Source organism: Calypte anna, chromosome 10 (genome assembly GCF_003957555.1).
Source record: "Calypte anna isolate BGI_N300 chromosome 10, bCalAnn1_v1.p, whole genome shotgun sequence".
Classification (NCBI taxonomy): Eukaryota; Metazoa; Chordata; class Aves; order Apodiformes; family Trochilidae; genus Calypte; species Calypte anna.
In genome coordinates, this window is record NC_044256.1 from 5622445 (window position 1) to 5647641 (window position 25197).

A 25197-nucleotide genomic window follows, 5' to 3' on the forward strand; every position below is an offset into this window, starting at 1 on the left:
CTCAGTACTGCATCAGCGACAGTTCCAGTCCAGGGTAAGGGAGAAGACATGGCCAGAGGCCTCCTGCAGCCAGCGCCGGGAATTTAAGTGAACAAAACTAAGTTACAGTGCTGTAATGACACTACAGTTTCCTACAGTATCTTGTAACAATGTCGGAAATAGATAAACACAGCAATTATATTAGCAACCCTGTCTGGTAATTAACTTGGGAAGCTTCTAGCACAAGAGTAAGAGTAGTACCTCTCACTGATATGCAGGTCAAGCCCAACCAAAATAACATTCTGGAGAATCCTAAAACCTGTTTCTGTTATTTTATATTTAGCTTTTAGTGTTAATGCAACCTAATTCTAAACTCTCATAATTTTAAGTCACCAAATCACTTAAGCTAGCTCTTGCTGTATCCCAAAACAGATCAATGTAATTCACATCATAAACCATGGTGATCTAAATACTGCTTCTGTAACTCAGACCAATAAATTATCTTCCCCCCAAAAAAACCCAACAAAAAATCAAAATGAAAACCTTAGATATTTAAGGAAGTTAGTTTTAAAGCTAAATTCAAGCACACACATATGAAGTAAACAACTCAATATTCAAGTTAGTTTGCATTTCATGTGATGCCTGACAGATCATCCAAATTCAAGCACAATGCAGAATTCAGTTAGCTGTTGAACCTTTTTTCATGGAAAAATAACGTGTCCTAGAAGAAAATAAATAAACTTCAACTTACTCATTGATCCATTCTTTTATTTTACCTTAGTTCAAGGCAAACTAAGTACAGACACTGTACATTAAACATATACACAGAAAAAGAACAGCTGTTCTTAATGGCTGAAATCGCTACTTGTTTTATTTAGAGCCCTTTCCAAGCAATTATGCCCCTCTGAAACATGTTGCACCCACATTTAAATATAAAGAGAACCATCTGCAGGTCCCACATAGCCAACACCTATCAGCAGCACATCAATTAGTGTCCATATTCCAAGTCCACCAAAGCTGAAGAGTTTTCCCAGACCTTCCCGCCACTGACCCAAATAGAAGCGATCGGCACCAAATCCACCAAGGGTGATGCTGTAAGATTAAAACCATGATTAATTATTATTATTTTTAGGTGAACTCAGTTGTGGTATCCATACACACTTCTTTTGGACTTACCTACAAGTTGATCACATTTTGCTCTACATCATTCAATAAACTGTAATTTTTCTGTACAAAAAGTGCTGACTGGGTTATTATACCTGGAAGCTTTTGATACTCATTTTTGCAATTTTTTGCTATTGCATTGCACTATTTCTCAGCTAGCTGACACTATCCAATGACTTGACAGTTTTCCACTTAAGCAATATAAAACAAAATTCTCAAATACTTAGGTGCCTTGACTTTTCTACTATAGCAGAAGTTAAAACCAAACAAAAAAACAACGAACCAAGCAAGCTAAAGGAACAGACCCAAACACCAAATTCAGTCCCATGCCATAGGCAGGCACCAGTGTCTCCAGCTGGTGGCAGAGAGAACAACTCATAAAGGGAAGGGTACAGATGTTTTTTTTAAGCAGTGTTCTTGTATCTTTGGCTCCAGAAATAGTGTCTCATTACCTACTTTATCATACCTACTATTTTTGAAATATTAAAATTTAATGACAAAGGTCTTACCACCAAAAGAACTTTGGTTACTTTCAAATAGCTATCGTGGCACTCTAATGGCTTATTATTGCAAAAAAACCTAAATGGTTTCCTTCAATACTGCTGCACTGCACTCTTCCCAATAATTTAAAATGCAAAAATCTTCATCTTAAGGCATTCTTAATTGTTGCAGTTGGGAACGAAACCTTCAGTAATGTTTACCAACTATACCCAGAGCTCAGTGACATCTACTGAATCCAGAAACAGCTGCACTCATTTCAGATGACAGAAGTAATTTTTACAATTTTTAGCCCTGTTTAAAACACAAAAAACTGGGGAAAAAATACCTAAATACACACATTTTTTTGGAGTTTTTGTATCTAACTTGACACCACACAGATAAAAAGCAAGCGTGTCCTCTCTAGTCAGGTAAAGGATCATCTTGTGAAGCCTAAGGATTATTGGCATTTACTCTGAAGAAAAGTACATCTGACACCCAAACAGGGTAAATGTTCTCTCTGGAGCTTTACTGGAGACAGGTAGCATCATTGTGTATGGAACCTGTGGGCTTCCTATGCTTCCAGTCTAAGCTGGACTATATGAAATACTGGTTACTGAAATACACCATTAAAAAATACCAAACAGAAGAAACTCACTAACTGAAGATTTTATAGACATTAATCTAACAATATTATCTATTTTAGCTTGAGATTTCTTGTGTACCTGAGTGCCAAGGCAGTAGACCACTTATAACCTCCAGTCCAGTTGCAATAAAGCATCTTAGGAAAGACACGGTTACCTAAACATTAAAAAATATTAAAGCCTTAATGTAAGAAGCAAAGACCACTTAATGATTAAGAAAATTACAAGCAAGAAGATACTGTATTTCTCTAACCAGAGTATAAAAGGGTTAACACTACTTGAAACAAATACTGTGAACACAAATATGTGAGTCTTCTGTTCTTTTCTCCCACATCAGAAATCATGCAAGGTCACTGGCCAAATAGGGGAAAATTAAACTAGCTGGGTGAAACCAGCATGAATTTTTTTAATTATCCCGCTTAGGCATTTGATGTGAATTCTATTAATGATGTCCAAATTACTTTAATTCATTGAGGCTGGCAAAAATACAGCAGAATTATTTTGCCTCATGTGAAGGTGTACAACAGTATTAAAAGCCAACATTTTGAGTTAGATACCTCTATTATGCTTAAAAATTAGAATGTAACTATAAAAAAATTCAATACATAAATCAAGGTGCATGTTGTTACTGCAATGGACATAAACAATCATTGTACTGACCCATTAGAAAAAAAACATTAAGAAATTCTTTATAAACCAAGATATGGTTGGTTTATAAACCAGAATGTTTTAGCCCACCTTACCTAGGCAGTGGATATGATCCAGTACTGTACAGGTGGCATTATACCGTTGTCGTGGACAAGAAACTGTCATGCAGCTTGTGGAATTAGTACACACATAATCAGTTGTTGCCAGCTGCCAGCAAAACTGGCACGTCATGTTAATTGTAAAGTTCTCCTGCTGGTTGTTATTCTGATCCTATAAAAGGAGAGTATTACCATTTCACTAATAACACAAAAAAACTCATGGTGCGCAGCATGATGTGACGTTTCACAGATAGACAATTTGGGCAAAATAATTACCCTTTTTCCTACCTCAAGTACAGTAGAGAAAGCAACATTAGCAAACTGTCAAGAGTTATTAAAGCACAAGTTTAACATTACTATTTCCTCCAATTTAAGGCTACTGCCACAAGTGGGACTCAGTCATTCTCCCCTGTAAGAGCAGTCTGTACCTCTGACAGATATTCAGCCTCCTTGTTCTCAAAACTGCTGTTTTCATTGGTCAACAAACTGATTTAACTCAATTGCATGGCTAAGGAACAAAAAGATCCAGCACAAGAAAGGCAAAAGTGAGGACAGGTCTGCCTCTGTAGCTATGCCCCCAGCTGAATCAGATTAAATGTGTCACAGATCTGCCAACCTGCCTCTAGAAGAACATGGAATATCAAGTTTTCATACTTTATGACCAGATGCCAGAGCTTAATTTAAATGACAAATTTGGGTTTAAAAGTAACAAGTTACTTACAACACAATGAACATATGGCTTGACTTTGCAATCAAAAGTGGCCATCTTCCCATATACACAGGAATAGTTTGTGTTGCATGTCATACAGTCTGGTGGCAATCTACTGCAAAGCCCATTGCTAGGACATTTAGTCACATAAGATGGAATTTCTGTACTTTCTGAAAAGTAAAATATGTGAATAAAATGAAGAAAATTAATTTAAAAAGTTATAGTCTAAAGCATGTATACACGTTTAGTTTCATACATATATATATACACTCACATGCACTGACATCATGTGAAGGGCTTTTCTTATTACACAGTGAAGAGCAGGACAAGTTTGTGCTGTGGGAACCCCTGTGCTGGCCAACTGAGCTACACAACACAGCTGAGTCCCCTGCAAGGAGTGCACAGAAGCTCTGTCCAGGACAGCACCACAACAGAGATTAGCACGGATTAGTGCTGCCTCAGCCATTATTTCTCAGTGGAAGTAATCAGTTTAGGTACAGAAGCAGACTGACACATTTAACCTACTTTTATTTCAGGTCTAAATACATTTGCAGCTAGCTCTGATATTTGCTGTTTATATGCATTCAAAGCATCTCAGATTAGTAGCAGGAACAGTGTTTCAGGCAATCCTGATGCACCCCTTAGTAAACTACAAAAACTGTACTGATGTTGGATGGGGAACAGTAAGAAGCTCTTGTAGAATGCTGGAGTCTTCCACTATCCTGACAGGGCATAAAACTACATGGCAGTTTAACTGGTTGTCTTCCAGTTTTAAGTTTTCATATGGGCCAGTTTTCTATTTATACAACCCAAACTGGTTGATGAGGTCATTGTAGAGTAATTCATAGTGTGTTCATAGTACAATGTCTTTTAGCACTGTGAAAGCACATACAGGTTTCTAACACATGATTTGACAACTTCAATATTAAACTCAAGAAATTGAGGAAAAAGGCCCACAGAAGAAAAACAATTAAAGCAACACACTATTATACCTGCTGCTTTAAAATAGGGAGGGTTTGTACTTGTTGAAGTTAGACTTTTTGCAAATGCCGACTGTGGCTGTGAATGTTTTGTGGTCATCAATGATCCCACTATAAGAAAATAAAGGTACAAAAAAAGTTAGTTGTATTTCTAGAATAAAATTAGTTTTCAAAAACCATTTGATTTCAGCACACTGATACAAAATTACAAGAAGTGTAATGAGAATTAAAAAAAAAATCATTTTCCTATTCTATAAATAGAACGCTAAATATTTAATTAGCATTATCATTGTTTATTTTAGATAAGAAACTGCTAATTTCAAGTCAGCCTTGGTTTTTGACCCTTGAAAATTACGAAAACTGCTCAGAAAGATTTTTAGACTGCATTTAGTAACAAATAAAACTATTTACTCAAGCAATGCAGATACTTTGGCAGAACGCTGGAACAGAGGAACTGCCTGACAGCCACGGCTCTTTGCGCAAGAACTTCACGTTTGTCCCTCCAGCAATCCCACCGCTCCAGGGCTCAGGGCTGCAGAGCTGCGGCGGGCAGACCGCTGCAGGAGCCCAGGAGGCCGCGCACACAGGAGGCGCCGGGCCTGGGTGCAAGGGCACAGGTTTGCCCCACACCTGCCTGCCCGGAGGGTGCCGAGAAGCGCCGGTACCCGCCTATGCCCCTGCGGATCCCGCACCGTGTCACCACACCAGCAGGCGCCGCAGAGCAGCGGGGCCCGGCCCTTTCTCCTGACGCTGAGCACCTCAGGACGAGCCCACCATCCCGGCCCCAATCCCCCCGTCTCCCCACTTCGCCCCACTCAAGGACTTGACAGCGCATCCCCAGCAGCCGAGGTCACGGCCATCTCCCAGCTCGGCCGCAGAGAAGCCGGACCCTCCAAGGGCGCAGTCAGCCCCCGCCCCGGGAGCGCTTGCAGACGCAGGGGGCACGGCCCGCACCTGCAAGGGAGACACTGAGGCACGGCCGGGCCTCCCCCGCCGACCAAGGGCTCGGAGCACCAGGCCCGCGCTGGGCCGGCAGCCCCCTCCCCTGCCTCCGCTTCTCCCACCCTACCCCACCCGACCCCGGCCTCGGGGAGTCCAGGCCGCGCTCACCCCGCCCGGAGAGGACGCAGAGCTGCGATAGGAAGAGCGCGAGCCCGCAGAGGCTCCGCAGCGGGCCCGGCACCGCCACCGCCGCCATCTTCTCCCGTACCGCCTGAGGGCTCTGACGTTACGGGGCGGGCGGGGCCCTCCTGCCCCTCAGCGACCGCCCCCGAACCGCGGATGACGACAGCAGAGGAGAGGCTCGCGCAGGAGCCTACAAATTACGTCACACAGAATTTCGGTGTCGAAGAACCGAAAACCAAACACCCTCAGGTTTTAATGCTGCAGTCTGAATCCAGCACGGGCATCAGGTAAGATGCATGCAGGCCATAAAACCACACTATTTTTAGAGGTAATAAACAAAGAACAGCCTCCACAAACCATATTAATTTCATTACATTTAAATAAGTTTAAAATTATATAAAATTAAGGTATTTTTGCTTTGTTTCAGCAATATTTAAATCAACTACAGTTCTAAGGGTTACTAAGCAATATACTGAATGTTGTATCTAAGCCTTGCACTATAAAACAGCATATAGAAGGGAAAAAACGTGGTAAAATCTCAACAAGAAAATCCACAGAAACTTGGAAATAATTTATAAGCATAAGTCAGATAAATATGGCTAACGTAAATTTCAAAATGTGTTTTTCAAAGGAAAACTGCAATCCACAGCTTTTTAGCATTCTCAGTGTCCCAAGCAAAAGTAGCAATGAGTTATAAAAAAAAGGTTTTTTCCAAGGGGAATTTAGCTGGAATTTGTTTTAGAAAAACTCAAATCAACAAAACACAGGATAAAATAAAACACTTTCCACACACAAATAGGGTAATTCAACTTCATTCTTGACAATCACCTTTACAGCACCCAGTTATCACACCAATTCAGTCTTGGTTTCACTGAGACTATCAACACAGATACCAATATATTTGTAGCCTGTGAAAATAAATGAAAGAAGAATCAAGCTATCCTCCCCCCTCCCAACTCTCCACACCCCCCAAAAAGATAACCTAGAAAAAACTAAACCAGAACATGCCTGATGCACTTACCAACTGCCAAGCTCTGGACTCCAGCTCATACCAGTTAAACCACTGCTCCATGATGGAGGCAGCTCAGCAGTTGCTGATACTCCTTTTCCTTGACTTTGTGCAACCCCAATTATTAATTTATTCCCACAGTAAACCAAACATATTTTAACAGAGGTGTGGATCTTTTTTAATAAGTGCACTGCCACTTGCAAAAAAGTGGAATCCCATGGAAATGTCAAAGGAGGTGACAATTGCATCTGTCCTCTGGTGCTATTCCTGGAGCACCAACATTGCTGCATTTGCTTATTCTGTGTATGGGTATCTGAAAATTTTCCCAGATGAGCATTACTGCTCCACAGCAGGAAAGACACTGTTTCACATGGGCAGGTAATATTTACTTGACAGTAAAAACTTTGACTTCATCAAAACAATTCTTCTGCATTTGAAGTGTGTGAGGTCTTAAATTTCTTGAGTTTTTCAATGGCAGAAGATACTGAAATCTCTCCATGAACTTTGTTGTCTCTTGTCCGCACATTGACAGCATGACTTGCTTTCTCCTTCTCTCCAACCACTGCAAGACGTATCACAAAACAATATTAAACTGACTACCTACATTACACAGTGAGTCTAGACAAACTCAACATTAAAATTTCAGTGTTATTCAAAATGTAAGATACTGCAGTTACCCAATATAAAGTTGTACTGGGCCAGCTGTGCATTCCTAATTTTCTTGTTTAATGTGCAACTTTGATCTAGATCCACATCTGACATAAATCCTGCTTCAAAAAATTCATTGCAAACCTGAAAGGCAAACAACAAACCTCTGAGTATATATACCACATGAACTTGTACATGCTGTGATCTCTGATCTCTTCCTATAAATAATCCATGCATGTGTGTAATTTAGCTCTTGGGAATTACTATAAGGAAGTCAATTTAGGTTTTCTAAGGGCTCAGCAGGATTGTAGGATTGTATCAAATAGCTGCTGATGTCAGACAGCTGCACTGCTGAATGTCAAAAGTGTTTACTCAGCCTGAGAAAGAAGAAAAGGAGAAGGAACAAAACCACTTACACTTGCATTAAAGGAAAAGGAGGGGAAAGGGTAAAACACAAAAACCCCCCAAAAAACACCAAACCAACACAGCCCCCCAAAATCCCTAAGCACTGTTAAATGTGACATGGTAAGGAGCACACATACTGGGAAATGGAAGAAATGAGCTCTTCCTCTGTTTCAAGCAGATAATTCAATAATAGAACATGAGTTAGTATATAAAGTTTGTCATCCAGAATGTTTTTCCTTTAATAATTACTGTACATAATATCAGAACCCAACACACTTAGTTACATATCCCTTTCTCAGGCTTATAGTCTAAAACTTTTCTATGGAAAAATTTACACCCTCCAATATGTCCCTCCAGCTATTAAAACATTTGTTTGAGGACAAGTATTTAATGAGCTATTAAAATTGCTTGCTACGATAATTGCCTGCTCTTACCTGTTGGCCATATTCTTCAGAAGTAGGTCCCACAGGCACAACCATGACCTGCCGTGGAGACAGCCAGAATGGCCTGGCAAGCAGGACAAGGAAAAAATATTAAATGTGCATTCCGCATTTATACTCATAGATAGCCACATTCCCACATTCCAGTAATAACTTCTTTACTTTATAAGAATATTTATGTCAGCTATAGATGTTGTACAATAGGTTATCTTCCTCTTCAAGTTCACATAAAATAGCAAAATTTAAGAAAAAAAAAAAAAGTCAAACAACACATGCAGAACTTGGAGCTTCTGTAAACTTCCAAGTTGACTTAACAGTTTTAAACAGAATTGTTTCTTTTGCATAATTTCCACTTCTATTTAACACCTTATAGTGAAAAGTGGAGTCAGACAAAGGTGGTTGAGTTTATGAATTAACTCTCTTAATTCTTTCAATCTACTAGTAGAAAAATAGAGCTTATTCAAGACAATACATCTGAATTATTTTATATATTTGGACTAATTCATGTCTGTATAAATAATTGCTTTACAGGTGTCTGTCATCTTCCCAGTACAAAAGCATGATTAAGAAAAAAGGAACAAGAACCACGCAGCACAGATACATTCAATTAGAGTTCTTATTTCTGCTTTATTGTGCAATTTTGCCTGCAACCTCACGAAATGGAATTTCTCATAATGAACTATTACCAGAAGGTTATCATACATCTCAGACTGTAAAATTAGACATTTCTTGTAATCTTACCTACTGACTTTGAGAAAATTCTGGGAACATTATTTTGCATTATACAATAGACATTAGGGAGGATTTCTACCTTGTTAAAATTTTCTTGTGTCACATACCATTTTCCTCCATAATTCTCTGCTAGAATAGCTATCATTCTCTCCACTGATCCCAGAATAGCTCTGTGAATAATCACTGGCCTTTTCTTATCATCACCATCCTTACTGAAAAAGAGTAAGTAAAGATTAAAAATATTCTCTTCACTCACAGATAATATTTTGTTTCTTTTTCATGGAAAGACAATTCATTTATACTTAGGCAAAATTTATTGTTTCTATTAAAAATGTACTTTCCTTAAGTCCCCTGGGCTTTTAGAGGATCACTGAATAATTAGTGACTTAAAATAATCATGCCTGGAACTAGTGGAATAGGCACAAACTTCTAATTTAAACTCATTCAACTGACTCAGCTTCATTTATGTGCATTTCAATATTTTATGTTGTTCTTCACTCTTTCTATTCTGTTATGTCTTGCTTTTATTTTGTTGCACACAGTTATACCTGTGCTTACAGTTGATTTCTTTCCTTAATTTAAAATCCTGTGATTAAACCTACTGTTGTACATGCAGCAGGACCAAAACATAAAGATACTTTTCTACATTCCTCAGCTCTTTCCAATATATAAAAAAATACACAGCAAGCAAAACAACTCAAAAAATGTGTTACGCTGACAGGGCTGAAACTGAAAACTGACAAAGAACTGAGGTTAACTTAGCATTTTTTATGATCAGTTGTCTTCAGAACTGGCAGACAAGACAGATCATGACATTTTCCTGCTATCAATAGCACTTACAGCTAAAGTGAGCTATCATTACATTGAGGAAATATCTTCAAGTTTGTAACTCAGAACTCTATTCATCAGGGATATTTGCGCTCCTAACCAGGCCACCAATATAAAGCTAATAAATTATTAAGTGAGCAAGGAAGCACTAATACAGCTCAGTTTAACAGGAATTACAAATAATAAAGTAAACTTTTTTTAAAATTATTTCATTTACAAGAGGAAGATAAATAGCTTAACCACTCACCCAACGTAAGTAAGATTAAATCGAATGGGAAGTTGGAAGTCAAGTTGGATAGTAGCACACTGATGGTACCTGCCAATGGCATCTTTGATCTTAATATCAATCTGTGAAGCAGAATAAGTTAAGAAATATAGTTTGTCTGCATTGTGTCTATTCTTTTCCATCCCAAAACTGTTATTAAAATGCTGATTCACTGACCTTAGGACCATAAAATGCTCCATCTCCTGGATTCAAATTCCATTGTTCTCCAAAGTTATTCAAACTGTTTTGAAGTTGCTAATCATAAAAATGAGAAAATAATTTAAAAGGTATAGCAGGGCCTTTCATTACTGTAAATCAAAGCATCTGCCTTTGAAATATAAAGGGAGTCGACAAGCAGCGTGACTCCTGTTTTTCAAGTATTTAGTAATTTATGATAAATATTCTTGAAATAAGAGTAGTTCCTTGTATAAATGTTGTGATTAATCTGAAAAAAGATTAATAAAAATCAAATCAGTTCAAGATAAGGTGCTAAGTCATTGTCAGAAAATTCTTATTTTATACAAAACCCTCACATTCAATATCATGTATTTTAACAACCATTTCTAGAAAGGACAGCGTTTAGCATCTCAGTTAAGCAATTTCACTAATCTCACTATTCAGCACAACATAACTTAGTTAAAAATCCACCTTTGCAAATACAAATACCTGCTTTGTTTGCTTTCAAATCAATTACCTTTTCTGCATGATCCCAGATTTCTAACTCTCCTAGATAGTTTTCTGGTCTTGTAGAAAGGTTTAGTTGAAAGGTAAAACCAAAGACAGCATACACTGACTTCAAGAAATCAAGACAGCCCTTAATTTCTTCTTCAATCTTAAATGTAAACAAAATATATTATTACAATTTACTTACATAAAAACGTAATTAGGTTTACTGCATTCATCATAACCAGGATGTGAGAGCCCATTAAATAAATTTAAAAACTAAAAGTCCAATGGCAAATTATACCCTACAAACCTAAAGCTAGGCAATGGGTAAAGAGGTGTTAGGGCTTCAAAGCATGACAAGAAAAGTAATGTTCTTGTTCAGCCTAGACTTCTGGTGCCCTAGTACATGAGTAAGACTTGACAAGAATACATACATTTATTCACATAGCTCCACTAAAATCCATGGCATTACTGACAGAATGAAGTATTTATTCAGAAATAATACGTAAACCAAAATGTGACAAACAGCTTTTTGTCTTTGCAGAGGTAGAGGGGCATTGCAAGAGATTTAACTTTAAGGGATTTAGTTGCAAACTCTACCAATTCTACAGGGAAAAATCCTACAGAGAAAACCTTGTTATTTAATTAACAATAATGTCCCTAAAATACAAAAAAAATATTACTATGATATAAAGTTTTTCTTATTTCAAAGAGAAAAGTAAACAATAAATTATGGTACTGCTACCTGAGAAATGTGTAACAGAGAAGCTGTTACACAGGCTATTGACTAAAGCAGTATTACAAAAGGTTCAGAAATATCTAATACCATATGACTGAGAAGGAAGCACCTAAAATTAACAAAAAAGTCCACCAAAAGCAGCATTATGCTGCAAAGCAAACAACAGAACTAGGATTTGAAATACCTTGGGGATTTTTCTTGTTTAATGTTGTTTTGCACTCAGAAGAGGAAAAAGGGGCTATTTTGGGGGAGTGTACTGGACAGGGGAGTTTGCTGGTGGCTTTTTTTTTTTTTCTCTTACCTGTTCTATTGTGCAAAAGATGTGAGCATCATCTTGTTGGAAACGCCTTACACGCGTCAAACCACTTAAAGTCCCAGAGAGTTCGTTTCTGTGAAGAACTCCAAAATCTGCAAGTCTAAGAGGCATTTCCCTCCAGGATCGTGGACGATGGGCAAACATCAAGCTAGAAGGGACATGAAGGAACCTTCCCTTTATCCTTCTTATAGAAGCATTAAGACAACACAGAAACTAAAGCAAAGCTAGTACAATCATTAATCACGTTTTTAAGAATTCACTTTTTCAGGCTGCCTGCATCCTAAAAGACAGGCAAACAGAAAAAGTACATCACTGAGAATGTACTGCTGAAGACTACCCAGAGCAAAAATAATGTGAGAATCAAGACTTCAATAGTCTCTACCTTCTTTTGCTACACCACATCTGATGCCCATCTGTATACAATGTAATTTTTATCCAATCATGGTACAGACTAGTAGTAGCAAGCACAAACCTAGCTCACTTAGTGCAGATCTACTCAAAGAAGTAAGTCTGCCAAAGACCCTCCTGCCAAATTGTATTTGGTCTGCTTTGGGACACTGTTAAAAGGAGCTCTGCACACACGAGCTGCTTAGTAGCCTACTACATGCGCATTGTGTATTAACATGCCAGGTATTTCTCCTCAGCCCCCAGAGGATAAGTTTCTTACTTGAGACTACATACCAGTGTCCTGGACAATTCATTGGTTTAAGAGCAAAAATTTCCTTCTCAACCTCAAAAGAGAACATATTTTCACTGTAGTGCTGCCAGTGGCCTGAAGCTTCCCAGAGCTTACTGTTGAAGACGTTTGGAGATACAACTTCAGTAAAATCCCGCCTACGGTATTCCTCCTATTAAAAACCATCAGTATTTTTAAAAAGTTGATACAGCTTTTGACAAGCAAAAGTCTCATTCTTTTTAACAATGCTCTTATAATAGTGATTTTCTGGGAAACAAAAGGACTACTGCACATGTAGGTTGTTCACAGCTAGAAAGAGCACATGCATTACTCTGTTCTGTTTTGAAAAAGGTTAGTGCTGTATAATCACAGTGAAAAGCTGGTATTTATTTACATACAGAGATGTCTTTCTGGAGATAGCTCAGTGCTATGAATGGCCTATCCCTCAGGATCAACAGCTGACACTAGGCTTGTTAGAAGTTACATTAGTATCTACTCACCCTTATGAAATCCACAAGTGTGTTATAAATAAAGGCACCTCTGGGGAGGAAAAAGCAGCTTCCAGGACTCAGATCATGAAAGAAGAAGAGCTCTTGCTCCTAAGTAGATTAAAACCAGTAAATTAGCACCACTTCAGAACCAGAGACCATGATTACTTCACAGATGTTGAGACACTATCCACAAAAATGGAATACTGCTGTAACAAGATGATTTCCAGCAGTCTACAAACTCTCAGCAACAGTAGTTCTCAGCAGTTCTTACTCATAAAAGTTTGTAGTAATACTTGAATTCCATTTGACTGGGTGACTATGTAAATACACATTTCCTCAGTATCCTGAAGCCTTAATCGATCTTACCTTTAGTAACCAAAGCAATTAAGCTACCCATCATATCTGAGGGCTGATGGCTGAAGGTTGTGAGCCAGTTGCTCTTTAACAGTATTCTGTCTCAAAAACAGCTCAGAAGTGTGGCTTTGACACATCTTCGGAGAACTTCAGCCTCCTCAGTGTCATTTGATATCAGACACACAGAAACCAGATAAATTGCTTGACTGGTACTAGATTATTTTGTTTTGAAGATATAAACAAACAAATACTACACAAATATTTATGTCTCAATGAGTTAACAGAAATAAGCATGAACACGTCTGTAGAGATAATTTTTCTACTTCTTCTCTGGGTCTTCTCTGTAAATTCCCCAGTGGCTCCTCCTTTTCCAAGTTACCCTCAGTTGTTCATTTTTGTTTATGAAGGCCCTTCAGAGGCTCTTTTTTACATCTGCCAATACGTGGTGAATACCCTCTTGGTTAGAAATGTTGACTTTCACTTACACTTGAGTTTTTCTAACAAATGCCTCCCAGCTTTCACCTGTACTGTCCATTATGCCATTCAAAATATACATATAGCAAAGGTGACAGCAATTAGGAGACTGCCAGCATGATCAGTATTAGGTCACAGTCTTCATAGATGTGTCAAAATATCTTCTTCCAGCTTACACTCAAATTAAGATTCAAGATGTTCATTTAAATCTGGTAGAGGAATGAACAATACTCACAATAACAGCTGAAGTATACATACAATTAACCACTACTTTATTTACACCTATAATAATAAAGAATGAGCAAATCATATTATATATATTTTCAATAACTTCTTTCTTCTATGACAGTGTTTTGGGTAGGAAAACACCTTCGATTAAAAGGCTTAAGATATACTTCCCTAAACCAAGGGACTATACCATTATTTCTTCACAACAGTGCAGATGACAAGTTGAGATTGCAGAATTAAAGTTTTAAAACACAACTGACTGCAAGAAAGTCATAGCATCTGCTCCCATTCAAACTGTCAAAAAATGAAAAAAGTAAAGATAATAAATTCTATTACAGAAGCATAAAAGAGAGGTAGACCATGAAATAATGTACCTTTCCAATTTTCCTATGGTCCCGATTTCTAGCTTCTTCCTGGAATTTTTCCCATTCCTTCATCATTTTGTTATCAGGAAATGATATTCCATATATTCTTTGGAGAGTTTCCATGTCAGATTTTCCTTCCCAATACGTAGAGGAATTCTGATGCACAAAATCCATACTTTAAAACAGTATTATATAATCTCAGGGGAAAGAGGAATAAACACTAATGCAATCAAATGTTACAATTTTTGTCCTTGGAAAAAGAATATACAGTCACCTAGCATTTCTTCACAATGCCAAGATACTTGCATTGCCATTTAGCTGGCATACTTATAGATGACAAATGTAACTGACTGGGCAAGCCATCCTTTTACTCAACTTGGGCATCATGTTTTTACTCACACTTAATGTTAACTCATGTTTTATCTCCTATTTTATCTCCTAAGAAAGAAGCAATTAAATAGGGAAATATGAAAAATTAACCTAAACTAACTCACACTTAGTTAAATCCTAGCTGTTTTGACAATCTAACAATCCTTGGCACTCAAGAGTTGTGTAAACTTCAGTCAGGAAGCCAACAAAAACAACTACGATGAATAATGAGGCCAGTGTATTAATATCACCAAAATTAGCACCTGCGTGTAACTTAAACTACAGCATAACCCAAAGCATCTGCAAACACATTCTCTGGCTTTCCTATGAGTGCTACCCTTTTTGAAGAGCAGCACTTGCAGATCTGCCAGGGTAAACTTCACCTCCTGTAGCTGAAAGATACCATCTTACAAGGTCAAAATACTGTTTCTGACCCAATGATTATCTCTGATGTTCACTCAGTGCAGAACAGAGTGCACACACACACATACACAATGCACAAATGTTGACAGCTAGTACAGATGCAAACGAAGACATCAGTCATTTCAGGAGAAATAAACACAAACCAACAGAACAATATAGTTAAGTTTTAATGCACAGTGAAGTTATATTTACCTTAAATATTTTAATAGCCTTAATTTTTCCAGTGTGTCTCACATGTGGACCCCTGCAGAGATCAATCAGTGGACCACACCTAGACACCAACAGAACAAAAGACCCCAAGATTTTTAAATACTATCACTAATGACACAAGTTAATGCTTTACATGTTCATATGCACTAGTAAGTCTGCATAAGCAACACAGCTAATGCAGTGCATCCTTCATATTATTGTGCCTTCTACCTGAAGCAAAATAGTCAATCAGTAAATATACTCAGTATACTTAATCCGTTGTCAAGAGAATCATAACTCAGCAATTCATACACTATCCTATGTAAACTTTGTTCAAGTTGGACAGGAAACTTCAAACTATGCACACCAAGAAAAAAAAAAAAAAAGTTTGCCATTTTTAAAGAAACTAGTTTTACCCATAGCACTTAAACAGGTTCTTCACACCACACTGAGCTAAGTTAGCTTTAGCTATTATCCAGCAACTCACTGTTATGGGTGATAATTTCTTTTTATGTCTTAATTATTGAGACCAGAAGGAATGAGTGAAAAGTAGACTTGCCATTTATCTACAAATTGAGGTCTAACTTGTCCCAGCAGAGAAAGAAATGATTTTTGCCTAAGTAGCAATATTAATTGCAGACCAAGTCCCAAACACACAGATATTCAGAAGTTCAATTAAAAAAAAAAATTACTTTATTCTCCTCTCAATTTAAACAAAATATACCTAAACACAGAAATAGTCTGTAATACCGTTAATTTTCTTTACCTGTATATTGTGGTAGTTGGCGTGTTCACCTTCTCATTAAGGATGCGACACTTAAACTTGTTATACTATGTGAGGAAACATGGAAAGTCAGAAACATCAATGAAATTACTAATAAATTGTATTTTAAAATTATGTACTAATAATGCAAACACATCCGTAAAAGACAAACAAAGTAAATTGCATGATCACATTCTATGTTTATGAAAAAGTTCAACACTCTTTCAGACGAGAATAAAAAAGAAAAAAAAAAACCCACAAGAAACTCATCCTTATTTCCCTGTGTTTGTGTTAAACATAGTCATTACCACCTGAACATCTCAAAGCACTTTTTAAAGGCAACTGAAACACAGTACAGTGAGACTGGTAATATTTGATACATGAAAGTGAGAACAGGAGGCTGCAGCCTTTTTTGTCTTGTCTTTGCCAGTGAGTGAGTACCAATTTCTCTGTCATCTTGCTAAGCCCGAGGTGGCTTTGCACAACAAGAAGTTATTTTTATTATAGTCTGAAAACATTCTGAATAATGAGAGGGATAAGAAGAGGGGGAGAAAAAGCAGCTATTATTTTGATTTGTTTTACTGGACAGGCACTATTGTGATGAGTCAGATAGGTGCAGTATTTTATAAAAAGTTACATTTTAAAAGACCATTGTACCATTGTGCTACTCCAAAGATTTACCTTAAACATATCCAACAGGATCTCCTTTCTGACTTCCAGTCTTTCAAAAGCCTGCTTCTCTTTTATGATGTTTTTACAGTGGTTTTCTAGTAGTGGGAATTCAGTACTAGATACACCTCTAAATGAAGAGATACAAGCAAAAGAAATATGAATTATTTCTCTTGATATTCCCATTTTCAAGTCAACACTTTCTAGTGGTCTAATCAGAAAACCATGGAATGCATTGTGATGTATCACAGTATTTTCTTAGTTACTTAAAACTGGGTGTACTTTGAGACACCAATCTCAGAAACAGAAATGGTAACACCCTGAATAAAGCCACTGCAATCACCCCTAGAACAGTCTGACATGCTTAAATCTCTCAAAGATCTGCAGCTCTCAGTATACATGAGAAAAAAGTTAAAACCTTGGCTGCAAGAGCTAGCTTATCAGCTGATGCAGATTCAGTATTCTCACTGACTCCTAAAGATAAATAAGTAAAAAACAGAATTGTAAAGCTGTGCACAGGGATTAGAGAAGTAGTAAACAACTACATAAGTTACATGCATACGTACCATTTCTACAAGTGACTATGGCACTTTGAACCTAAAGTGCCATGATTGTTCAAGGAAACCATCACTGTTTCCCAGAACTACAGCAAGTTTTATCCATTCTATGATTTTTCACAGAACATTCAGCTGTTGCAAGTCTGAATGAGCAGGTGTCTGAAAAACTGCTCTTGAATTTAAATATACACATACACTCACCATATATGCATACATACACCTATACTGAGAAGAAAAACCTGTTAGTTTGGAACCATACATGATTTTGCTTTTAACATGCAGAAACATGACTGAGCAAAAATAATACTACTCCCAAGCTTCAAGACAAGTTCTTAAGCAATGAAATTTTACCTGTCTTCAAGGTACATGTCATAATAAAATCCATTCTCAATCGGTGGTCCATAGCATAAGCAGCCCCCAAAATAATCTTCCATGGCCTCTCCAAGAATATGAGCACTTGAATGCCAATAAACCTGCAAATAAAGTCAGGGGAGAAGTCATGGGGTTACTGGCATTGCACATGAAAAAGAAAAAACAAAACAAAGGTATACCTGAGGTGGGAAACAATGGAATCTGTGCTGTTTTAATTCTATGAGAAGTAGAACAAATTCCTGTTCTCATTTTGAAATACACTAAATGAATAATACAGTGGCAAATGTTACAATATATCCCTATCTTGTTTCAGTCTGAAAAATGACTATACCTCTGCACAATTCCATCACCTTAGTATTTATTCTCCCTTGTTCATTTATAGGTGAGTTTTTTGGCAGTTAAAAGTCTATACAATACTAACTGCATCTGAAGCAATACAGCCAGTTAAGTTAGTGTTGCCTACATACAGTACATATATCAATAGGGCTCCTAACCACATTATATGGTCAGAGGGGAGTCAGCAACCCAGTAGATCAATACAAGTCTTATGTTCTACAAGCCCCTATTAAATCAGACCAATTCATAGCAACTGCTCCAAGATAAAGCCTTTACAGCCTTCCAAAATGCCTCAAACCAGCTTAATCACATGAATAAAACCGAGTCTAACCCTAGCACATAGAAATAAACATGGCTTTAAGTATGAATGATGCGGATTTGATATTGGACATTTTTCAGAAAACTGTAAGACTGCTTCACTGTTGCTTTCAGTGTCTGTTCTTCAAATGCACAGTCAAACCACAGAAAACATATCTTAGAGGACAACAAACTATTTCAAATTAGCATTCAAGCTGAGATATTCTGTATGATCATGTTCAAGAAATAACCTGTTTATGCAGAAAAGATGGAAAGAACACCAAGATTTTATTCATCTATAAATTATGGATGCTTGGTATCTAATCCTGGTCAAATCATGTCAAATACCTTAAAGTTTTGCCTTTTTTTTTAATTCAAGATTTTAAATGCACAATGGTTCAATCAATTTCATGCCATTAGTTCCTTTAATCAAGCAGAAACAACTAGATGTTTACTCACAGCTTTTGCTTCTTCATTATCAAACATGAGCAGTTCCAGAGAGCAATCTCCCTCCAGTGGACGGTCCAGGTCCCACAATTCACCATTCACTTTGGCTATGACTGCATTTGAAGCCAACACTTGACTGAAAAACAGATGACAAGAGACCAGAATACTTAGTTCAGAGTTGCAAAAGTGTTTAGGTGTAAGAGCCGTGTAAGAGCCCACCCACACCTCATAGCACCTGAAGACATTTAATTTTTGTTTCTTTGGTCTTCTTAAAACTCTCCTACTTTTAAGGTATAGCCCCTTAAAATCTTCAAGCTTCATTCAATGACTATCAGTGCTGGTGATCTGGAGGGAAGAATGCTTTTAACAACACTTTCTGCTCCTATCTGGTAACTCACAAAATTTGGATGTCTATTAATCCTATGCATCTCACTGTTTGTTTTGTTTTTTAATAGGTAGCAAGTATTATGATCCCAGCACAGAACCACCAGCATCACTCAGACCTGGACCTTCACTCAGCTGTTTTTTCCACATTAAGCTGAAGTTTCAATACCTTCCAAATAAATCACCTTCAGAGTCACCACTCTGTGTTTTCAGCAAGATGGTAAGAGAGAAATGATAGCAACAGATTTATCACTGTGAAAGTACAACTTCTTGAATTTGCAGGTTACCTAATTCCCACAGCTAACTGATATGGTGTGGTTTTCCAAGATTCCCCTTCAGCCATCTTCCCATCTGTCAGAGTAATCTTGATTGGTTTGCTCTCATTGGCTGCTCTGTAAGCTAGCAAAGCATCGTGCTCTTTTTTCAGTGCTTCATAAAGCTTCAGTCTGTCTTTAATGAAGCTTGGCTCAGACTGGAGCTGTAAAAATAAATCACATATATTTTGTGAAAGAAATAGAATAAAAGTGGTCACCGTGTTCATCAACACCTAGAGTTTCCAACTGAGACCAGATTTAACTGTATGAGAATTTATACCAATATGCAGTGAAGCATTTGTAAATAATTATATGCAGGATCGTCCCACCCAACTTGCTGATTGTTTTATAGTGGCTTTCCAATTTTACAATGCACATACACTGGGCCTAAATGGCTCTGTGGGTAGGACCTCAGAAAGCAGCCTGTATTCCTGCCCCAGAGTTTTACTTGGCTGACACCCTAGAGAAATTTGGATCACTCCAGTAAGTCCTCATTTTGCCAGTCTGTTCAAAGTATCAGATTCAAACAAGACAGTTCACAGGAAGTTTCCTTTAGCTTAGCATAAAGTGAATTATTGAGATCTACTGAACTACAGCCCGTGCTGCCAACATCCCCATCATCATGCATTCTGTTAAACAATTCATGAACCACCACCCTTCAGGAACCACAGCATACTGCCCCTTATTTCTCCAAGAGCCATAATGATTTTACTATGTAAAGAGTAGGTATCTAGGCACAGTTAAGCAACCCTAGTAACTACATGCAAAATAAAACTCTTTTTTTCCTATATGCATGCTGTAGCAAGCCTTCTCAAAATCTCAAATTTCAAAATACAGCAAGGATTTTCAGATTTCAGCACTTTTTCAGATCACTGCCAGACAATATTCCTTCTATTATTAGGTAGTATAAAATAACAACGTACATTGTTCCGGTGTTGGTTCCCAGGTTCATTTTCTTTTTTCTTTTCCTCTTTATTTGGATTCACTGCAACAGCTGGACTTGCACTGGAGACTTTCTGAAAAGAGTGATGAAGTACACTCCTAAGCTTTTAAGACTTTTCCCACCAATCATTGAAACAAAATAAACCAGATTAGTGCAACACTGGGCTAAAAAGGCAATTAAATTTGAGTAAGATGCCTCCTTAGTACAAAGGAAAGACTTCTCATGACAGATCTAAACTGCATCCTCCTGATGTTTACCAGACAGGTAAAAGCTCACCAAGCAAAATCTTATAAACACAATTTACCCAATTTAACTAAGGCAGCCATCACCAACAAAGTCTCCCCAGCGACACCGTGGGAGACTAAAGCGTGGTTATTGCCCAGTGAACACTGAAAACAACTTTCGGTGGTCTTGATAGCCTCATTCCAGCATTGCGGAAAGGCAGGGACTGCCGGGAAAGGCACGGGCCAGTGCTCCGGGCGCATGGGAAGTGCGGACAGGGACCGAACCAGGCTTCTCGGCCCCCGCTGGCCGGGTCCCGGAATTCACCTCCTCGCGAGTCCCTCCCGTTCCTTCCCGCCGCACATATCCGGCCCATCCCGGAGCGATGCGGTCGCTCCCCCCCGCCAGGCCCGGCGCTGCCCGCTGCCCGCCGCCCTACCCCGCCCGGGCGCTACCTCTCCGCCGCCGGACGCTGGGGGTTCGGCTGCCGCGGGGCCCGCCCTGCCCAGTTCGGCCGCCAGACTGCGGCGGAGGTGCAGGAGGCGGTATTGCAGCTTCTCATTCTCGGCCCTCAGACGCTGCAGCTCGGGGCTGCAGGTCCCGGGGCAGCACGCCGCCTTCTGCTCCCTCAGCCGGCCAACCTCCGCCGTCAGCCAGCGCAGCTCCTGCTCCTGCTGCTGCATGCGCCGCGCCGCCACCTCAGCGGTCGCCGCCGCCATCTTGCCCTGGTGGTACCGGTTCGCCTCCGCCTCCTGCGGCGGGACGCGCCGTGCAGCCCCGCCCCGCTCCGCCTCCTCGACTCCACCCCGCACCCCGGCAATACCGCCAGGTCCAGTCCCCCGCTCTCCGGCCAGGGGCGGCGGGATGTACGGGTCCTTGGAAAAGAGTTTCTGTTGTCATTATTTCTCTTTCTAACTGGGCAGACAGCTTCTTGCAGCCCGCACTGCTCCGGGGTAAATCACACACCCGCCCATCTTCCTCCGAAGCAATTGGGAAGCGCCAATATCCACAACTCCTCAGTCTCAGTTTACTTCCTGGTGTTCTCTGAAAAGCTTTTCTCTATAGCCCTCATAAGTAACAAACTAAATAAACTGTAAATTCGCGTCACTAATTCCTAACATCCTGATCATGCCATTTTGTGGAGCTCGAGACAAAACAGTTTGTAATAGGCAGGGAAAAAACACATCAAATTTGTTTTCTGCTCCCAAGTATCCAATTTAGCACCTATGAAGCTCCTGGGACAATCTCACGGCTACGGTCCATAAACCATAACATCCCAAACTGGAGCTATTATTATGCCTTAAAGTAACACATCAGTCCACTCGTCCTTACTCCAGATAGTGTGTCACATGCGAGGCTTGTTATAGCTACCACCAACCACAAGGTGACAGACAATGCTTCGAAACAATTCTGTAAAACCTGGCTAGTTGTTTGGATAGTGATACAATAAAACTCTTAAATTGTTATATGGTCAGTGGTCAAGTTTTATGTTGACAGATAGATGTAATTTCAGAAACACAAGAAGCCTGACAGGAGGATATAGTGAATGCATCTGAAGCCGTAAGAACTGAAAATACTGTACTACTTTTCCTAAAAGCTTGGCAAAATACTTTTGTTTACCACACAATAGGTGAGGTACCCTTAAGAAAATTGCAGGTAAAGCCACAGAAGGGAGGCCATGGATGCATTATTAGCTGGAGGTAATGGATACAGAAAAAACAAACAGAACCAGGAGGAGGAAGTATTCACAGCTTTCATTTTACTGGGAATTCATGTTGACAGAAAGTATGAAAACAAGACCAAAAAGTCCGTGTATTAAGCAGCATTTGCGTAAGAGAGGTTATGTAATGTGTGATCCTCAGTGACAGATTACCAGTGGCAGAACACCTCCACTAGGATTGCAGTAATCCCCACTATTACACTTGGGTCATGAAATGGGAGCTATATGACATTTTATTTTGCTTGGGCACAACTTAAAGATCTACACATGCAGAAATGTTACTCTTAACAATGACACACTTATCTTCACAAAATAAGTTCTTACGCTGTAATCTTTTTTTTCTACCTTTTGCACATAGGATTACAATATATTGTAAGAAACATGCTTTAGAAATTCCATCCTAATGTAAATATAATAATATAATCAATATGCAAGAATAGGAAGTGGAGAGCATTTATATTGTGGTTTGGGTATGGCCTCTGAGGAATACAAAATTAAAGTGTACAGTAGACACTTTATTTTATGTCCTGTACCAGCTTGTACAGATTATTTCAGTTTGATCAGCTGTCTTCTTTAATAAATTACTTTTTTGCAAAGGGAAATCTTTGAAGATCAGTTACAGAATTAAAAAGTAACAGTAACTAAGCAATTCTCAGTCCCATCACTATGGTTCAGAAGCTGTTAACAGTTGTAACGGGCTAATTAGTGTAATGTAATCCTCTTAGGAGGCTGCAGGCACTGAGCTAGATTTCTTTATAATTTGTATGTAGGCCTTCTTTATTCCATTAGAATTAAAATAATTGCAGATAGCAGTATGTATTTGCATTCTATCTATCCACATTATGTTTACTTTGCATACTGAACACTGCACAGCAAATGCAGAAGTGGAATTTTCTATTTATTTAAATATCAAAATGTTTGGAAGAACATCCAAATCTTGGTTTTATAACTGTGCAAAATCTACCAAAAGAGAAAATGAAAACAGGAATAAGTGGCTTTCTGAAATCCCAAGCAGTCACAGAGAGAAAATACTGGAAGAGCTGGATATGAACAAAGTGCTGTCATATTTGGTTTACCAGAGAGTCTTTTCCTTGGAGGAATACAAAGACATTTGGTCACAGGAGAGCTACAAGAAGAGAACTGAATATTTTTTAGATAAACTCTCTTTAAAAGGCCCAAGTGCTTTCTCTGCTTTTTGTTCCATTTTGGAGGAGGTCTGTCCTAACTTGCTGTCATGCTTTCACCTTGGCTATGAAGGTAAGGTCACTGTCTGCTTTGAAATGCTTAAGTGTATATTGGTAACATCTTGGAATCCTTTGACACTAATAGTTATTTGCTATAATTAGTGTTTACTTTCGCTCTTGAACTAAACAAGACACAGTATTTGCTGTCTATATGGTTCTTTGTCATAAAGGAAAAAATAATGGGAAGGTAAATTTATTAAAAAAATAAATATTATACTTTGAACATTTAAACTAGTATCAAAATACTGTATATAACATTGCTGGTACTAATGAATACAAGTAGGAATAGGGAAAAGCATTCCTAAGTACTACAGATAAATCTTTGTTCAGAAATGTAACACCAATCTTTTACTTTCCTTCCCATTTTTTTAAATATTTAAAAATAGATTGAGAAGCTCTATAGGCATAGTGCTGAGTATTTGATCCCTTCCACATTCTTCTTGTAAGTCGCATTATTTACTGGACCTATCTGTAAACGACTGCCTGGTAAAGACTGCATTACTAAATATAAAAAATACAATTTTAGTTAATCATGTTACTTGGGCATCAGGCACTGTGCATACCTCTATTAGATATTAGTAAAGATAACATGAAAAAATATGCAGAGTGTTTACAATTATATCCTAGTGACCTACTTTCATTTTTTGTGTGTCTGTTATATTCCAAATTTGAGTCTCTCAAATCAGCCAGAGCGTTCTCAGAACAACTCCAGGGTGTTGCTCAAAGGTTAAAAACAGAATGCTGGTTAGAATTTAATTAAAACAGTCATGTCTTTCACCACTCCGTTCACTAACAGGTTTAAGCACCTATTTATCAATGAAAAGCAGTAAATCTGAGTAATGTAATAATTTTAATCAATCAAATAAGAAAAATTAAAATCTAAAACCACTTGACCTCTGAAACAGCTGTGGTCTGTGTTCTCTCTTGAAAACCTGATTACTTTTGAAATTGACAGTTAGAGATCCAATTACTTGAGAAGGCATCAGATATTTTACCATAATTTACTTATGAACAGATGCCCATTTAGATCAAATTACAGTATGGTTTTATGGCTGTTACAAGAAAATCAAAGGAGATTCACAAATGTTGTTGTGATTTTTAATAAATCAAGAGTGTACTTACTGGAGAGCCATGTTATGAAAAGGCTACTGAGGGCCTTTTCACATTACCTTTTTTTTTTTTTTTTTTTTTTTTAAAAAAAAAGCTTGCAAATATAAATACAATGAATGATAAATACATTATAAAGCCAGTTCTTTTGGAATATAAATTTTGGAATAAATTTTGGCTTCCTCTGAATTAACTGCAGAGACAGTGCAGGAATAATTTTATGATTGTAAGAGATTTAAATCTTCCAGTGGGTACAAGGTTTGGGGGGGACAGTACTGTTTTAAAGGGTGATGGCCTCAGTAGCTGGGTGCAAGTCAAGGACTCTGTTTCCCTGACAACATCATAGTAGATACAGAGAAAAAAGGAGAAAGCCAATGCTGC

The 25197-nt window shown here is 38.3% G+C and overlaps 2 protein-coding genes across 3 annotated transcripts; both read right to left on the bottom strand.

Moving 5' to 3' along the window:
* Nucleotides 1-730: 730 nt before the first annotated feature.
* Nucleotides 731-5940, bottom strand: TM2D3 (TM2 domain containing 3). Of its 2 annotated transcripts, none has more exons than XM_030456853.1 (6): nt 5810-5940; nt 4712-4810; nt 3732-3889; nt 3008-3182; nt 2346-2421; nt 731-1071 (listed from the first exon to the last, which is right to left on the bottom strand). In XM_030456853.1, exons 1-6 carry the CDS (start codon nt 5895-5897, stop codon nt 906-908), a joined length of 762 nt encoding a protein of 253 aa, XP_030312713.1. In that variant the 5' UTR covers nt 5898-5940; the 3' UTR covers nt 731-905. The 2 variants fall into 2 exon arrangements, with proteins under 2 accessions (XP_030312713.1, XP_030312714.1); XM_030456854.1 differs by lacking the exon at nt 5810-5940 and adding an exon at nt 5111-5403.
* Nucleotides 5941-6620: 680 nt separating this feature from the next.
* TARS3 (threonyl-tRNA synthetase 3) lies at nt 6621-21508 on the bottom strand. Its single transcript, XM_030457375.1, has 19 exons — nt 21201-21508; nt 20504-20596; nt 19554-19744; nt 18895-19018; nt 17782-17903; nt 16886-17003; nt 16208-16272; nt 15445-15523; nt 14470-14616; nt 13049-13147; nt 12554-12720; nt 11858-12020; nt 10846-10983; nt 10329-10406; nt 10134-10234; nt 9166-9270; nt 8321-8393; nt 7511-7625; nt 6621-7395 (listed from the first exon to the last, which is right to left on the bottom strand). Exons 1-19 carry the CDS (start codon nt 21462-21464, stop codon nt 7247-7249), a joined length of 2391 nt encoding a protein of 796 aa, XP_030313235.1. The 5' UTR covers nt 21465-21508; the 3' UTR covers nt 6621-7246.
* Between the last annotated feature and the right edge of the window lie 3689 nt (nt 21509-25197).

Coding starts and splice junctions, on each gene's coding strand:
- TARS3 (XM_030457375.1), bottom strand. CDS start 21,464: ATGGCGGCGGCGACCGCTGAGGTGGCGGCGCGGCGCATGCAGCAGCAG. Junction 12,021..12,553: donor ATGAATTGTCCAGGACACTG/GTATGTAGTCTC, acceptor TGTCCCTTCTAG/CTTGATGTTTGCCCATCGTC. Junction 8,394..9,165: donor GAGAATTATGGAGGAAAATG/GTATGTGACACA, acceptor CCTGCTTGCCAG/GCCATTCTGGCTGTCTCCAC.
- TM2D3 (XM_030456853.1), bottom strand. CDS start 5,897: ATGGCGGCGGTGGCGGTGCCGGGCCCGCTGCGGAGCCTCTGCGGGCTC. Junction 3,890..4,711: donor TCCCTATTTTAAAGCAGCAG/GTATAATAGTGT, acceptor TTTACTTTTCAG/AAAGTACAGAAATTCCATCT. Junction 1,072..2,345: donor TCTACTGCCTTGGCACTCAG/GTACACAAGAAA, acceptor TTAATCTTACAG/CATCACCCTTGGTGGATTTG.